Genomic DNA, 17,811 nt, shown 5'->3' with positions numbered 1-17,811 from the left:
ATAAAAGGTGTAATAGTTCTTTTGATATTGTGCATATTGATGTTTGGGGGCCATATCACATCCCTTCTATGGGTGGGTACAGATATTTTTTGTTATTTGTTGATGACCATACTCGGTTTTCTTGGGTTTATCTTATGCGTTCACGAGATGAGGTTCCCGCCCTACCCAAAACTTCCATCAAATGATCTTAACCCTGTTTGATGCCAAGATCAAAGTTCTTAGATCTGATAATGCAAAGGAATACTTTGCTAAGCCATTGGCATCTTACCTTCTTAATCATGGGGTTATCCACCAGAGCACTTGCCCTCATACACCTCAGCAGAATGGGGTTGCAGAAAGGAAGAATAGGCACATCTTGGAGGTGGCTAGAAGTATTATGTTTACCTCCAATGTCCCTATTCGCTTCTAGGGTGATGATATCCTCACGGCGGTATATCTTATTAATCGGGTTCCTTCCCGAGTTCTTGATATGAAACCCCCTTTTTGCCTTCTATACCCAAATGAGGAGTTGTTTACTGCTCCCCTTAAAACATTTGGATGTACCTGTTTTGTTTAGCTTCTCGGACCCCATCACTCCAAGTTCGAACCAAAGGCCTCCAAATGCATCTTTCTTGGTTATACAAAAACTCAGAAGGGTTATTGTTGCTATGATCCTGTCTCAGGGAAGAAGTTTGTCTCCATGGATGTCACTTTCTTTGAGGAGGCACCTTATTATTCCCGGGTTTCTCCTCAGGGGGAGAGCAGTGAGAGTGGGGATTTGAGTCCTTTTCTTCAGGGGGAGCGCAGTGAGGGTAGGGTTAATACTTTTGAGGCTGTTCCTTTACCTATTCCATTGGGTGATGAGGGTTGCAGTAGTGAGGGTGGTCAGAGGGATCAGGAGTTGAGAGTCTATCACAGGTGATGCAGGCAGGTTGATCCCAGTCATCAGTAGTCCATGTCAGCTCCAACCTCTTCTACGGCTCCAAGTCCAGGTATTACAATCCCAAGGCCCACAGAGACTCCTTCCATTGTTGCCACTTTACCTCCTGCAGACGACCTTGACCTTCCCATTGCCATCCGTAAAGGAAAACGGCATTGCACCACATCTACAGCCCACTGCATTTCCCAGTTTTTATCCTATGATCGTCTATCTCCCTCCTACAGGTCCTACCTTACTTCCGTTGCTAATGTCCCCATTCCAAGAACAGTGCAAGAAGCCCTATCAGTCCCGGAGTGGAGAGGTGCAATGCAAGTTGAAATGGATGCCCTATTGAAAAATAATACCTGGGAGCTAGTTGATCTGCCCAAAGGAAAGAAACTAGTTGGATGCAGATGGGTATTTACTGTGAAGCACAATGCAGATGGCTCCATTGAGAGGTACAAAGCTCGGCTAGTTGCAAAAGGGTTCACCCAGACTTATGGTATAGATTGCTTGGAGACATTGGCCCCGGTAGCCAAGATGACCACCATTCGAGTTCTATTATCTCTTGCAACAAGCCACACTTGGCCTTTGTATCAAATGGACGTTAAAAATGCTTTTCTGAATGGAGGCTTGCAGGAAGAGGCTTACATGCAATTGCCTCCTAGATTCTATGATACAGAGACAGGTAAGAAGGTCTGCTGACTCAATAAGGCATTGTATGGTTTGAAGCAGTCACCTAGAGCTTGGTTCGATAGATTCAGACTAGCCCTTGGGAAGTTCGGTTATGTACGGGCCCAGTCAGATCATACATTGTTCATCAAGAGGGTGGAGTCCTCTCTGACACTACTTGTAGTATATGTTGATGATATTGTGGTGACAGGAAATGACAGCCATGAGATTCAGTCCCTCAAACAGCTCCTTCATCAAGAGTTTGAGGTGAAAGATCTTGGTGCACTACGGTATTTTTTGGGTATTGAGGTTGCTAAATCTAAACAGGGGATCTTTGTCTCTCAAAGGAAATATGTTCTAGATCTGTTGGCGGAAACTGGAAAGTTAGGTGTCAAGCCTGCGGATACATCCATTGAACAAAACCACAGGATTAGTGCAGAGAGTGGGGAGCCTCTTGAATACAAAGTTATGTTCCAACGGTTAGTGGGAAAGCTCCTATATCTTTGCCTCACTCGGCCAGATATCAGTTGTGCAATTAGTGTTGTCAGTCAATACATGCATTCTCCTAGAACCATGCACCTTCTTGCAGCAGAAAGAATATTAGCATACTTGAAGAGATGCCTAGGTAGAGGTATACTGTTCAAGAACAATGACCACATGAAGGTGGAGGTCTATACGGATGCCGATTGGGCTGGGAGTGTTGATGACAGAAGGTCTACTTCTGGATATTGTGCTCTTGTGGGAGGTAACCTTCTCTCTTGGAGGAGTAAAAAATAGAGTGTTGTCTCCCGATCTAGTGCTGAAGCTGAATACAGGTCAATGGCTAACGGAGTGGCTGAGATCACTACTTGAGGAGTTGGGTATTGAGTATGAGAAGCCCCTGATGCTGTATTGTGATAATCAAGCGGATATTAATATAGCACACAATCCGGTGCAGCATGACAAAACTAAACATATTGAAGTTGATCGACATTTTGTATGAGAGAGGGTCTCATCACAAGAAGTGTGTCTCCCATACATCACATCCAACATGCAGCTAGCAGATATCCTCACCAAAGTTGTACCAAGGAAGAAGCTAGAGGCGGATCTCTCCAAGTTGGGAATGATAAACATTTATTCCCAACTTGAGGGGGTGTAGAGAACACTGATGTGGGCCCCACAGCTATGGTCCCACTATGTTCGTAGGGTAGAAGGTGTTCTAGTCATCCTAGGGTTAGTTGGTGGTCAGTTGGTTATTTCAGTTGTTATTCATTTCAGTTTTATTTTGTTCTATTTGTTATGTAAATACTAAGGGCAGATCTATCCTTTCCATGTAATGAGCATAACCTATAAATACTAAATAAAGTGACGGCGGTAGAACATTAAGATCCTGCTCCTCCTTTCAACTCTTGTGTTCTACTGCTCTCTCTTCTCTTTCTCCTCTCTTCTCTATACCTTTTCTTCTATTTCCGAACCTGAAATCCATTAGGGTTCAAGACTGATAGCAGTCCTAAACGTCTACTATTTTATTTTTAAATTTTCATTTGAATATGCTTTACATGTTAAGTTTATGTATTTTAATTTTAGATAATAGGTTTTTTAAACCATTAATTTTAGAATTTAAGTTTATATTTCTTATTAATATTTACTTATTTTTTTGGCATCTTTTTGAATTTTCTAACTTTTTTTTTTATTTTTTAGCATTTTTTTGTATTTTTGCGCCTTTCTTCAAAAAGGTGCACGCGACGCTTTGCGCCTCTCACCTCGGGCGCAAATTGGCCCTTGCGCCTTTTTTGCACCTTGTGCTTTTAAAACACTATTCTCAACATATTTTCTGTACTACTCCCCATCTTCTGGATCTTTCCATTCTAGGCCTCCAAATGATCCATTTCTTCCCATAGGAACTATAAGGAAAAGAAGTACATAGCTACATTCCTCTCTCCCTAACGCAAACTACAAGCTTCCCTATGGAGCTAATAAATCCTAGCAGTGTTTTTAGCTGAAGAATAGTAGTGTGTCTTGTGACCTTATCCTAAATATCCTTAGTAGTGGATAATAATATGTAGTTACAGGCTATATGTGGCTTTATGAAGCAAACCAGCCACGACATTACCATCAAATTGTCTTGCTCCCATTTAGTAAACTTTGGGTCTTCTAATTTAGGCTTAATTTCCTTTTCGGTGATAAAACCCAGCCTACCTCTTCCTCCAATGGTGAGCTTGGCAGATTGGGAGCATTCCAGGAAGTTGGTTCCATCAAGTTTCACAGTGGTTATCATGCCACAGAGGTATCCACGTTTCCTAGAAGCACTTCGTGAACAAGTGAACATCCTTAGTGTAGAGAACACTGATGTGGACCCCACTAATGTGGTCCCCACCGTGTTCATATGGCAGCATATTTCTGTTAGTCATATCAATGTTAGTTGGTAGTTATTTCAGTTTGTTATTTCAGCTTTATTATTAGTTTATTTGCCATGTAAGCAATAAGAGCAATTCAGCCCTTTTACAATTAGTCAACATATATAAATATTAAGAGTGGGTCGACTGATGTCTAGACCAACCCTCTCTCTTTTCAAAACTCTCTTCGTGTGCTTCTTCTCTTCTCTCCTCTCTTCTTCTTCTCTTCTGCAATTTCTTTGTTCTTTTTCTTTTGAATTCAAGATTGATTGTAGTCTTGATCGACTACTTGGTATCAGAGCCGACCTAGGAGCTCTTATGTTAGTCTAATTAGATTAACTACATGAGAATCTCCTAGGTTTAGAAGTTTTTCAACAAAGAAGGAGGATCGGCTGATTCTTGGAGGTTACTGGTAGTGTGCGGCTGCTACTAAGAAGATTGTAGAAGGCTGGGAGAGTTCCAGTAGTCAGGAAGAATCAGAAAAAGCTTCGGATCCTCAAGATTAGGGTTTTGCATTAGACAGAAAGTGGCGGCCAGAGATTTTCTTTCATAAAGTAAGTTTTTTCTTGAGAATAACTTTAAAAAAATCATCTTGGTTTATTTGGAGAGGTACAGCTGGAAAATCTATGTTTTTCCTTTAGGGTTTTGAGAGAAAACCCTAAAATTCAGAACTATTGTTGGTTTCAGATCAGATTTTGAATTGGTTTCATTCAATTGTTTGGGTGCTGTTTTTTCTATTACAGTAGTTAAAAAAATATTTTTTTTTATTACTTCTTGATCAAGAATGGAGTTCAAGAATCAGGGGGAAGGTGTTTTTGGGACTAGCAATTCTGGTAACATGTCTGAGAATGCCTTTCAGATTACAACTATGGAGTTTGATGGATCAAACTACTTAGAATGGGCTCAATCGGCCATGATGGCCATTGGGGGTAGAGGAAAATTGAGCTACTTGTTGGGAGATGTAAAAGAACCAACTGAGGACCAAACTTATACCAAATGGGTTCAGAATAACTATTTGGTTATGACATGGTTGTGCAACTCAATGCAGCCACATATCAACTAGAACTATTTGTGGGCAAAAACAACCAAGCAAATCTGGGATGTCATGAAAGAGACTTACTTCCAACCCCTTAATGTTGCTAGGGCTTATGAATTGAAGTGTGAGGTTAACAACCTTAAGCAAGGAGAGAAACCTGTCTCGGTTTACTTCTCTACCTTGAAATCTCTACGGCATGAAATTGATCACCTACAAACACTTGAGTGGGAAAGTCAAAAGGATGCACAGACTCATAGAAAGCAAGTTGAAACTAATAGGGTTTTTGAATTCCTAACTGGTCTGAATCCTGACTATGATATTGTGAGACAACAACTACTAACAAGGGACAGTATGACCTTATCTCAAGCCTACTCCTTAATGCATAGTGAAGGGACTAGGAGAAAGGTTATGATGCAGCATTAGCCCTTCCCACCAGCCTTGACAGCAGTTAAACCTAAGTCTGGGGTGATACAGAGAGGGATATAAAGAAGGAAAACAAGCGGGATCTAGTGTGTGAACATTGCAAGAAACCTAAGCATACTAAAAACACATGTTGGAAGCTGCACCTTTATCTAGTTCTAGCAAAACTCAAGAATAAAAGGGGTAATGCTAATATGGCTGTTAATACTGATTGTGCATCCTTTTCGGGTACAAAAGGCACACCTCTAGACACCCTAGCTGCTGTCCGGGCTGCCCTGACTCAGATGGAAAAGGAAGTTGGCAATTCAGTTCAATCATCTCAGCCGCCATCAGCTCCTCCAACATCAGCTTTTGCTTATTCAGGTACTCGGGCTTCAGCTTATCATGCTTCAGCTCCAGGTAACACTGAACATTGTTGGGTAATAGACTCAGGTGCATCTGACCATATGACTGGCTTACCATCACTGTTCACTACCTATCACTTATCTTCTGGTAGAGATAAAGTGTCAATTGTTGATGGTTCCCTTGTTCTTATTTCTGGCAAGGGAGACATCAAGTTATCTAATACCATTTCCTTATCTTCAGTTCTGCATGTTCCTAAGCTTAATACTAACTTTCTTTCAGTTAGTAGCATTACAAAGCATCAGAATTGTTTAGTAACTTTTTTCCCTAACTGATGTGTTTTTCAGGACTTGGAGACAAGGAAGGTGATTGGGACTGGCCATGAGACGAATAGGATCTATCTACTTGGAGAGAGTTTTCATTGGAAAGATAGTGAAGATAGGAAGTCTTTTGTTTCTCAGTTTGTTAGGCAGGTTATGCTTTGGCATAATCGGTTGGGTCATTTATCCTTTCGGTCTTTGAAGAGTTTGTTTCCAAATTTATTTGAGTCTATTCAGATGTCCAATTTGAGATGTGAGAGTTGTGAGCTTGCAAAGCGTTGTAGAACATCTTATTCATTGAGTAATAAAAGTAGTAATTCTTTTGATATTGTGCATACCAATGCTTGGGGCCCGTATTACATCACTGCTATGGGGGGATATAGATATTTCTTGTTGTTTGTTGATGACTATACCCATTTTTCTTGGGTTTACCTTATGCGTTCTCGAGATGAGGTTCTTGCTTTGACCCAGATCTTTCATCAGATGATTTTAACCCAGTTTGGGGTCAAAATAAAAATCTTCAAATCCGATAATGCGAAAGAATACCCTACTAACTCATTAGCCTCTTATTTGCTTGATCATGAGATTATTCAGCAGAGTACTTGTCCTTATACACCATAGCAGAATGGGGTTGCTGAGAGGAAGAATAGGCGCATATTGGAGGTGGCTAGAAGCATTATTTTTAACTCCAATGTACCTATTCGTTTCTGGGGAGATGCTATTCTTATAGTAGTGTATCTCATTAATCGAGTTCCTTCACGGGTTCTTGACATGGTGCCTCCATTTACCCTTCTATACCCCGATAATGAATTGTATATTGTTACCCTTAAAACCTTTGGTTGCACTTGTTTTGTTCAGACTCTTGGGCCTCATCGTTCCAAATTTGATCATATGGCTTCCAAATGTATTTTTCTCGGTTATGCACAAAATCAAAAGGGTTATTGCTGCTATGAACCTACTTCTGGGAGGAGATTTGTCTCTATGGATGTTACTTTCTTTGAGGATGTACCCTATTATCCTAGGGTTTCTCCTCAGGGGGAGAGTAGTGAAAGTGGGGTTAACTCATCAGAAGTTCCTTTACCTGTTCCATTGAGTGATGAGGGATGTAATGGGGAGGGTTGTTAGAGGTGTCAAGATTTGAGAGTCTATCACAGGCAGTGGAGGCAGGTTGATTTCGGTCATTAGCAATCCAGGCCAGCCCCAGTTCCTTTTGCGGATCCAGATCCAGGTACCACAGTCCCTTTATCAGATCCAGGTCCCATTGAGATACCTTCCACTGTTGCACCCTTACCACCTTTGGATGACCTTGACCTCCCCATTGCAGTCTGTAAAGGCAAACGACGTTGCACCACATCCACAGCTCACTGCATTTCCCAGTTCTTGTCCTATGATCGCATGTCCCCCTCTTACAGGTCCTTTCTCACATCCATTGCTGATATTCCTATCCCCAGAACAGTGTAGGAAGCCTTGTCAGTTCCTGAGTGGAAAGATGCAATGAAGGTTGAAATGGATGCTCTTCTAAGGAATAATACTTGGGAACTAGTTGACCAGCCTAAAGGGAAGAAACTGGTTGGATATAGATTGGTAATTATTGTGAAACATAATGCTGATGGTTCCATTGAAAGGTATAAGGCTTGGTTAGTTGCAAAGGGATTTACTCAGACTTATGGTATAGACTACTTGGAGACTTTTGCTCCAAAAGCAAAGATGACCACTATTAGAGTTTTATTATCCCTTGCAGCCAGTTACTCTTGGCCCTTGTTCCAGATGGATGTTAAAAATGCCTTCCTCAATGGAGACTTACAAGAAGAAGTCTACATGCAGTTACCTCTTGGATTTTATGATGCAGAGACAGGAAAGAAGGTTTGCCAGTTGAATAAAGCCTTGTATGGACTAAAGCAGTCCCCCAGAGCTTGGTTTGATAGATTCAGACAAGCCCTTGAAAAATTCGGCTATGTACAGGCCCAGTCAGACCATACATTGTTCATTAAGAGAGTGGACTCTTCCTTGACTTTACTTGCTGTATATGTGGATGATATTGTAGTCACAGGGAATGATAACAGTGAGATTGAGTCTCTTAAACAACTCCTTCATCAAGAGTTTGAGGTGAAAGATTTTGGAGAGCTACGATACTTCTTGGGTGTTGAGGTAGCTAGATCTAAACATGGGATTTTTGTTTCTCAAAGAAAGTATATTCTAGATCTATTGGAAGAAATTGGAAAGTCGGGTGTTAAGCCTGCAGATACACCTATTGAACAGAATCACAAAATCATTGTAGAGGGTGGAGAGCCACTTGAAGATAAAGCTATGTTCCAACGGTTAGTTGGAAAACTCCTCTATCTTTGTCTCACACAACCAGACATCAGTTATGCAGTCAGCGTTGTCAACCAGTATATGCACTCTCCTAGAACTACTCACCTCCTTGCAGTTGAGAGGATATTAGCATACTTGAAGAGGTGTCCAGGTAGAGGTATATTATTCAAGAATAATGTTCACATGAAGATAGAGGTTTATATAGATACTGATTGGGCTAGGAGTGTTGATGATAGAAGGTCTACCTCTGGTTATTGTGCTTTTGTAGGAGGTAACTTTGTCTCCTGGAGGAGTAAGAAACAAAGTGTTGTTTTTCGTTCTAGTGCTGAAGCTGAATATAGATCTATGGCTAATGGTGTCGTTGAAATCTTATAGCTGAAGTCATTTTTCGAGGAGTTGGGTATTGCTTATGAGAAGCCCTTAATGTTGTATTGTGGTAATCAGACTGCTATTAATATAGCTCATAATCCGGTACAACATGACAGAAATAAGCATATTGAAGTAGACCAACATTTTGTCAGAGAAAGGGTTTCATCTCAAGAAGTGTGTCTCCCATATATCACCTCCAGCATGTAGCTCGCAGATCTTCTCACCAAGGTTGTTCCAAGGAAGAAGTTAGGCAAACCTATGCAAGTTGGGAATGACAAATATTTATTCCCAACTTGAGGGGGAGTGTAGAGAACACTGATGTGGACCCCACCGATGCAGTCCCCACTGTGTTCGTATGGTAGCATATTTCTGTTAGTTATGTCAGTGTTAGTTGGCAGTTATTTCAGTTTGTTATTTCAGCTTTATTATTAGTTTATTTGCCATGTAAGCAATAAGGGCAATTCATCCCTTTTACAATTAGTCAACATATATAAATATTAAGAGTGGGTTGGCTGATGTCTAGACCAACCCTCTCTTTTCAAAAATCTCTTCGTGTGCTTCTTCTCTTCTCTCCTCTCTTCTTCTTCTCTTCTGCAATTTCTTCGTTCTTCTTCTTTTGAATTCAAGACTGATTGTAGTCTTGATCGACTACTCTTAGAAGCTTTCATTCCTTAGCCAGGAATAATTGTAAGAGTCACATAGAGTTCCAATGCACCACCGACACACAACAAGGCCAAGGGAAGAGCCAACACACGACTAAAGATGCAACAACAACCCCAAGAATAGTTTGGACTGCAAAGTATAGGAAGAAGAAAAAACACCAAAAAAATTCTAGGGTTCAAAAAATTACAGGACCACTTCCTGTCTTCCTAGAAATATAAAGTGAGCCAAATAAAATTGGTTTGAAGGAGAAACATTCCATTAAATGCGCTGAAACAGCCTCAAACTCAAATTTGAATTTTCTCTGAGTTTTCTTTAGGAAAAATCATAAAAAATCTCAGAGATTTCACATGGAGGTGAAACCTATACCAAAAAAAATCCCTAAATTCAGGCTGATTTGAACCATACCAGTTTCAAGAATGGTGTCTGCCACTTGTACGGGTTGTTGATGTCATCCGGCGGCAGTCTGATTTTAGTAGGTTGCCTTGAGGGTAACAAACACCAACAAAAGCTCACTCTTATTCTAAATGACTTTTAGATCGGACATCCTTTTAAAGAGGCTCACCACCAATTTCAAGTTCTCAAACCCAATTATACTCTCTCCATCACAAAAGATCAAAAATCATGTGCAAATTGAAGATGAGTTACCATAACTCTATCCCTCCCCACATCCAACCTTTATATAAATGCAGTCGATTAGCTCTAGAAATCAATCTATTGAGAACATCCGCCACCAAAGTAGAAAGAAATGGGGAAAGAGGATCATCTTGTCTTAGACCTCTAGTAGCTCCAAAGAAATCTACCACCGACCCATTAACAATCACTAAGAAGTGACTAGATTGCAAATATCCCTTGATCCACTTACACCACAAATCTCCAAAACTACAATTTCTCAAATTATTAATTAGAAACTCCCAGTCCACAAGATCATAAGCTTTCTCCAAGTCTTACTTGATTGCCACTCCATTTTTCCTTGATCTTTTTTGAGCCTGTACACATTCATTCGCAATAAGAATTTAATCCACAATTTGATTGTCCTTTGAAATTAAGAGATAATTGAAGGATGTACTTTCTTGATCCCTATGCTCTACTCCTTCCCCTTTGTTGTTCCTACTTAAAGAAGTCTGGTCAAGGCCAATTCCACCTAAAATTGCTAGTTTTTGTTGGGAAGTGTATTATGGTAAAATTAATATTGTGGACAATGTACAAAAAAAGAGACCTTATTCATGCTTGTCCCCCAATTGGTGCATTTTATGTAAAGTGCAGAATGAGGACTGTTATCATCTATTGATTTCTTGCTCTTTTACAGTAAATATTTGGAATTGGGTTTTTATGCTATTTGGGTACAGGTGGGACCTGCCTCCTGAAGTAAATCTGCTTTTTGATCCGTCTTTTTATGGTTGGCCAACAAAGAGAGGGAAAGTAATGTGGAAATGTATTAGGGAAGCCCTCTTATGGACCATTTGGGAGGAAAGAAATGCCAGAATTTTCTAGGAGAAGGAGAGAAGTATTGCTGAAATAAAGGATTGCACACTGACAAGGGCAATCCTTTGGTTAAAAACTACTGATCTCTTTGCAGATTACTCTAGTGATGACCTTCGAAGGAGTTGGGCAGTAGTGGCCTCCACATCATCCAAGAAAAATAGAACACAAGCAAGTTGGTTACCCCCTCCGGAAGGAGTTGTAAAGTTGAGCTTTGATGGGAGCAGTCAAGGCAATCCAAGACCTTCGGGTATAGGAGGGATCTTGAGGAATAAGGATGGCAACATTCTATACTTATTCTCAGGTCCAGTGGGTCATGGAGACTCTACAACAGCTAAGATATTAGCTGTGGTACAAGGACTACAGATTTCCAACCAACTTGGAGTGACTAATTTGATAGTTGAAGGAGACTCTAAGGTGAAAGTGGGATGGGTGTCGGACCCAGAAACTATTGTTTGGGGATATATGGACATCATCAAAAAAGTCAAATGGCTTACGAGAACCATGTCAGTTAGCTTTCAGTGGGTTAGTAGATCGGCAAATGCTTTGGAAAATTCTTTAGCTAAACAAGGGGCTTAGGGTGCTTCATGCTTGTACTATTTCTATCTGAAAAGAGTTGGGTTTGGAACCACCTTTAAGGGGAGGTAACACATCGTGCCTCCTATTACGGTGCTTCATGATTGTACTATTTCTATCTCTATTTAATAAAATACCATTCATTCATCACAAAAAAAGGATGCACTTTCTTGATCCTTAGAGACAACACCTTAGCAGTTATTTTATAAATGCTAGCTAAACTAATTGTTCCGAAGTCTTTTCAATGACTAGCATTAGTCTTTCTTGACACTAAGGTAATAAAAGTAGAGTTCAATCCTAGTTTAATTATGCCCCTCCTATGAAATTCCTTAAACACTATAATTAGATCCACCCTGATGATATTCCAACAACCTTGGTAGAAAGCCATTGAGAATCCATCTAGGCCTGGTGTCTTACATCTGTCAATGGAAAATACTACTTTCTTAATCTCTTCCTCAAACCTTCTTTCCAAGAGTTGGACTTGAGAAGCTTCTAACATTTTCCTAATCAAGCCCTTTAATTGACCACCTTTCATTAAGAGGCCTTCTATAAATTGATTTAAAATGATCCACAAAGGCCTTTGCTATCTCCCATTAATTTGTAACTCCATTGCCATCTATCTCTAAAAAATAGATTAAGCTCTTCCGCCTTTTACCATTAGCAATTACATGAAAAGACCTAGTATTACCATCCCCCTCCTTAATCCACTTCTCTCTTTATTTTGTTTCTAGCTGATTGCCTTCCTTAATAGAGTCTCCTTTAGTTCCTTTTTCAAATTCATCCTTAATCCCCTATCTCCCTCATCTATAGAACCCTCTACTTCCCATCTATTTCCTCAATTTGTAAAATCAAATTAGCCTTCCTCTCCTCTAGTCTCCCAAACTACAACTTATCCCACTCTTTTATTTCTGTCTTCAACTTTTGTAACTTCATAAATCTCAGGCCCTCCCACTTAGGATATTGTTGTTGGTTACTCCACCAATTTTTTGCCTTTTGTTTAAACTTTGAAGTTAGGAAGTGTAAGGCACATATTTTCAAATCTAAAAGGGGTTAGACCACCTACAATACCCTACTAAAATACATAGATAAGCCAATGCTCTGTCCAGACTATTCCAAATACATAGGAAGTGTAAGGCACATATTTTCAAAGTGTAAGGCACATATCCCACATATTTTCAAATTCAGAAGTGATTCTAGGCAGAGTATTTCTCAAAAGACCATTCCAATTTTCTTCCCAAGCAAGAGACACTAGGAATCTGTCCAGACTAGAACATAAAGGATTTTCTTGAAGATTTGACCAAGTAAACCTTGATTGCTCGAATGGAATATCTCTCAAGTCAAAGGAATCAATAAACATATTGAATATTCTCATACCAATTACCCTTTGTCTTGTGCTATTCATCTCTTTTGCAAATCTAACCAGTGTTTTAAAAGCAAAAGGTGCAAGGGCCATTTTGTGCCTGAGGCGCAAGGCACAAGGCGAGGCGTGCACCTTTTTTGAGGCAAGGTGCACAATTAAAAAAAAAAAGCTAATAAATAAATAAATAAATAAAATTATAAAACATAATATTAATAAAAATATAAATTTTAATTTTAAAATAAATGTTTTAAAAAACCTATTATCTAAAATTAAAATACATAAAAATAATATGTAAAGCATATTCAAGTGAGAATTTAAAAATGAAATCAAACATATAAAACATTTTTAAGCGTGTAAAACCCACAATCTCTTTTTTCTCAATTAAATCAAGTAGCTAATGTGACATATTACATTCCTAATTCTACGAGCCGCCTTTGTGCCATGCCCCTCAAGGCAAACCCAAACAAGTCCATGTTAGGGTCTTAAATTCTGATTTTTCACACAAAAAATAATGATTTTATAGTTTTAATTGCTTTTAAGAAGATATTTTATTAGGATGAATGAATTGATAACATTACCAAATAGGGGGTTCTCGAAGCTCCGGTTTCACTCACGAAGGGGTTTGGGGGCAGAGCCCCCGGCCTAGCTGCTAGACTCAAAAAAAGGAAAAGGCATTAAATTTTCAAAAGACACACGCCAGGGCTAAGGCACAAGGCGCGCCAGGCGTATGCCTAGTGGTGCGCCTTTTGAATGGGCTGCGCCTAGGACCCGGGCAAGGCGCCTATCCTAAAATGCACCTCGCCTGTGCGCTAAATAACTGAATCTAACCACATCAAGATCACCTCCTAGACACCATAACCCATTCCACATACCCCTTATATCTGCTAATTCTTCCCACATCAGATTCCTTTCCCTATAAGAGTTTGGCTTGTAAACATTGGTTAAAACCCATTCAAACCCATCTCGAACATTTTTCAATTTAACTGACACCATAAAACTCCAACTCCTCAATGCACTGTACTACATCTTCCTTCCATATTGTTGTTCTCTTAAAGCTCCCCAAGATGGAGTAAAACTCCAATTAACACCTCTTTTACCCCAAAAACTTCTTACCCATCTCCTATCAAGCTCATGACTTTATACTCTTGAATTAGGAGAGTATCAGGCTTTTCCTTTCTGAGTAATTCCTTAATTGCTTTCCTCCTTGTTGCTAGAAGTGACATGAATCGAGCTTTTGATGAGCTATTCAAGCTCAGTTCATGAAAAACTCAATTTGGCTCAATTTAAACTGAGCTTCGAGTCAAGCTTGATCCTAATGAAGCTCAAATTGTGGGGCTTGCGAGCCTAATCGATCTTATATTATATAATAATATTTTAATTATATAATAAATAATTTTTTATATGTATAGTTTTTACATGTATAATTTTTTATTTTTTATATGAAGCTTGGCTAACTATCAAGCTCGAACCAAGCCGAGCTCAAATAGCTAGATATTCAGCTTGGCTTGGCTTGAATCCACCCCTACTTGTTGCACTTCCTAACCCCTCACGTTCTAGCTAAAAATTTTCATTGTACATTGAAACTTAACCCAAACCTAACCTCTCCTTTATAGACCTACTTTTCTTCTACCTCCCCTCACACTTAAGTCTTTATCCCCTTCAATATCATTAATTAGCTTCTCCACTTCATTCATTTTCCTCCTTGCTCCTTCCCTTTTCTTATAAAAGGATTTCAGTTCCTTAGGGGAGCATACATCTAATCCCTCCCCAGACCCCGCATTGGCGGGAGCCTCGTGCACTGGGCTGCCCTTATCTATAACTATCTCTTCCTCCAACCCCAATTCGTTAGTACGCCTTTTACTACAAATGTTTTCTGTCTTCATCCCCATTTTTTTTCCCATTTACATCCTTCTTTCCCTTTTCCACCAAATCCCCCTCTGTTGATCTTGTATCCCCTTATCTGCCTTCCTTTTCTCTTCCACTTCCTCTCCTAAATGTCTAGAACTGCCCCCTGCATTCACCCCCCCCCCCTATGCTCCTTATTACTCTTTATAAGTTCACTGCAAACTCCTCCAAACCTCTCTTCATTATAATTTAACACTGCAAACTCCTTCAAACCTCTTGGTTCACATTCCTATTACATTCAGCCTGAGCATTTTGGAGAGTAACCTTGAGTGCATCCTTCTGTTGCAACCTTGATCTTGTTGTGGGTATTTTTGTTCGATTGCTTTTCCACCGTCCAGACACAGTGCTCTTGCCACTGATTCGTCAATAATCCCCCTCCTCTTTGATCATCATGTACTCCCCTGCTTTATTTGGTCTAAACTCTTTTCATCACCATCTAATCCGGTTTGCACCCTGATTGCATCTTCTACTTGAGCTGCATCAGTCTCCCACACCTCGCTAATTTTTCTAACTGAAGCTTACCACACACTTAATCCCCCTCTGGAAACTGCGTAAGATGATTCTTTCCAAATTGAAGAGGTCTGACCGTCTGACAAGTGATAATCTTCCTCTTGCTCAAGCAAAACTTGAACTGTACCTTCTACACTGCAAGTACTCAATTCAGCATAGTACTAGTTTCTTTGTCTTCCTCATGTTTAATCCAATCTCTACCAGTCCTTCCAATCATCTTTGCTTCTTGAGTAATTCAGATTAGGTAAATCCTGGTTGGGACTTGGGAGGGTGAAATTTTACCCACTGAAATGACCCTGATATTGATCCCTGGGACCTGTTAACCATTGATGGGGGTGATGATAGACCAGCTCTGTCATCCACCATTGACTTAGCCTTCTGCCTCTGGTATGTAAGGGTTAAGTTGTCACATGCTGATGGCCTGACTACTAGTTCACCCAGTTGGGAAGGCCTTAGATCCCACCGTTCAATTAAGCTCAAAAGAATTTAAATTCTTTCTTTAAAATGGAAGATGGGACATTTCTTCTCCTCTTTTCACCTTTCCAAGTTCCTCATTTATCACACCCAACAACTCCGCTTTTCTGCCACATGGCCTCCACCAAGCCACATCAGCACCATTTTCAACCTTCAGCCCTTCTTCCCACAGTGTCGCCTCATCTTCTGAAGCTACCCAGTCTTCTCCATCTCCCTTTGGTGAACAACTCTAATGCTCATGGTATCGATTCTGGATTTGCTCCCACTACCTTTTTGCACACAACATAAAGATCAAGAAGGTTTACAGCTTCTAAAACTCCTCCACAGACTCGCAATCTTGTCTATAAAACTTGGTCCGTCCACATCGAAAGGAAGACTGAGGATTTTTAGTTCAATACTTCCTTCCCCAACTCCTTTTTATTGCAGGATGGATTCCAACTTTCAATCATCACCATACCTTCTCTGGTATTCACCCTTATGACCTCTAAGCATCACCTAAGTAAAGGATGGCATTCTTCTCATCAAACGGCAGCAACCATGGTGATTCTTTGGTATGTATTACCTTCAAGATATCATCCAGCAGTCCCCTCCAGTCCCCCACCATTACTTTCGGTATCGCTGATGCACCACACAACACTTCCTCCTTATTCTCTTCCTTTTCATCTTCATGTTGTAAATCACCTGGATTGGTAACTACCTCTACTGAACACTGTTCAAATTCTGAAAATACCATCTTCTATGCGTACACTGCTCCAAATCCTCTGCTACGTTGATCCAACCCTGTTTGTTTCTTCCCTCTGGAAAACACACAATCTGCCTTCTTCCATTCCCAAAAGTTTCCATAAGCATTATAAAGAATCTCCTGCTATTGCATTGTACTACTATTAAAAATCTTCTTCCTTCCTAATCTCGCCTTGTCCCAAAGGTTTCTTGTAATATAATCATTTTGTTTCTCATTTTTTTAAAGATAAAATTATCCTGTTTTGGATCTCCACAAGTTCTCATGTTCTACGCTGCATGACTCGTTGCTTTATTTGTTAATGCTCTATTTCCTAGATAATAGCCTCCGTTATAAGCAGGAGTTTCAGGGTGTCTTACTTTTAGGATTAAAGGGTCCTCCATTTTATCTGGTGCATTTGAAGTTTTCAATGCCTATTTAGACAGCAGCATTTGTACAGTAATTGTGACCAGTTTGAGCACCTAAATTTTGCCATGTAGTACAGTAATTCATTAAACATGTGCACAGCTTTTTTGTTATTGCATTATTTCTAGAAAGTTTGCGTAGAAATAAACTTAAGTAGAGTTGTTTGATCGAATTACCGAGTTTTGTAATTGTAGCATTGAGAGTACATCACTGGGAAAGAATTATGATATGCAGAAGTAGATAATGTAGTCAGATAATGTTCTTGCTCTCTCCAAAATTGTTACATTGCGGTATTTGAGTTCTATGATTGACATGTCTCTCATTTTGGCAGGGGAAGCCGTTCTCGATCTCCAGTTGTAAGAGAATAGCGGTTCTCATCAGCTTCACAAATGATCAATCTGATCTACACCTACTTCTCTTCGTTGCAGGTGTAAAAAATATTGTTAGCATTGAATTAAGGATCTTATGAGTGTAAATTAAATCACATCAAATGAGACAAATAGGAGTTTACTTTTCCCATTCTTTTGTACGTTTCCTTGTTCTTTTGACTAAGAAGCTAACAACCTTTGTCATACTTGTTAAATTGGAGCAGGATCTGCTGCGCACAAAACCCTGTGTGATGCTATGAACAGAACACTATAGGAGGAGCAAATCTCCTTCGGCAGCAGCTTTTCCAACGGTATAGAGAATGGTTTAATTTAACCCAGCAGCGGCATAGAAAAAGGATTAATCCGGCAGTTCTCATGAGAGTTTCTTGGCAGAAACCCCTTTCTCCCTTTTCCCAACGCAAATTCCCTTTTTCTTTAACAAAAAAAAAAGTCCCTTTTATTTCTCCTCAACCCTAACCTAAACTGACCCTATGATACCCTTGACCCAATCCATCGTGACCCCTTTTCCACTAACCCAAAAGGGTTTCTTGACACATTGATCTAACATGATAGACGGATGGGTATGG

The 17,811-nt window shown here is 39.9% G+C and overlaps 1 protein-coding gene across 12 annotated transcripts in view; it reads left to right on the top strand.

Moving 5' to 3' along the window:
• The window catches only part of BAM2 (beta-amylase 2), a 69,350-nt gene extending 51,768 nt beyond the window's left edge, over positions 1 to 17,582 (top strand). For 5 of the 12 annotated variants that reach the window (XM_088949871.1, XM_088949874.1, XM_088949869.1 and 2 more), the window contains one exon: positions 17,188 to 17,375. In XM_088949871.1, the coding sequence (XP_088805997.1) occupies positions 17,188 to 17,216 (29 nt within the window). In that variant the 3' untranslated portion in view covers positions 17,217 to 17,375. Of the gene's footprint in view, positions 1 to 6,090; positions 6,390 to 17,187; positions 17,376 to 17,448 lie in introns of those variants that run through there. The other 7 variants (XM_088949868.1, XM_088949870.1, XM_088949867.1 and 4 more) reach the window with 4 other exon arrangements.
• Positions 17,583 to 17,811: the final 229 nt, after the last annotated feature.

This window comes from Nelumbo lutea, chromosome 6, assembly GCF_056320005.1.
Source record: "Nelumbo lutea isolate HS-2025 chromosome 6, American lotus-T2T, whole genome shotgun sequence".
Lineage (NCBI taxonomy): Eukaryota > Viridiplantae > Streptophyta > Magnoliopsida > Proteales > Nelumbonaceae > Nelumbo > Nelumbo lutea.
This window is presented reverse-complemented; position numbering and strand designations above follow the sequence as displayed.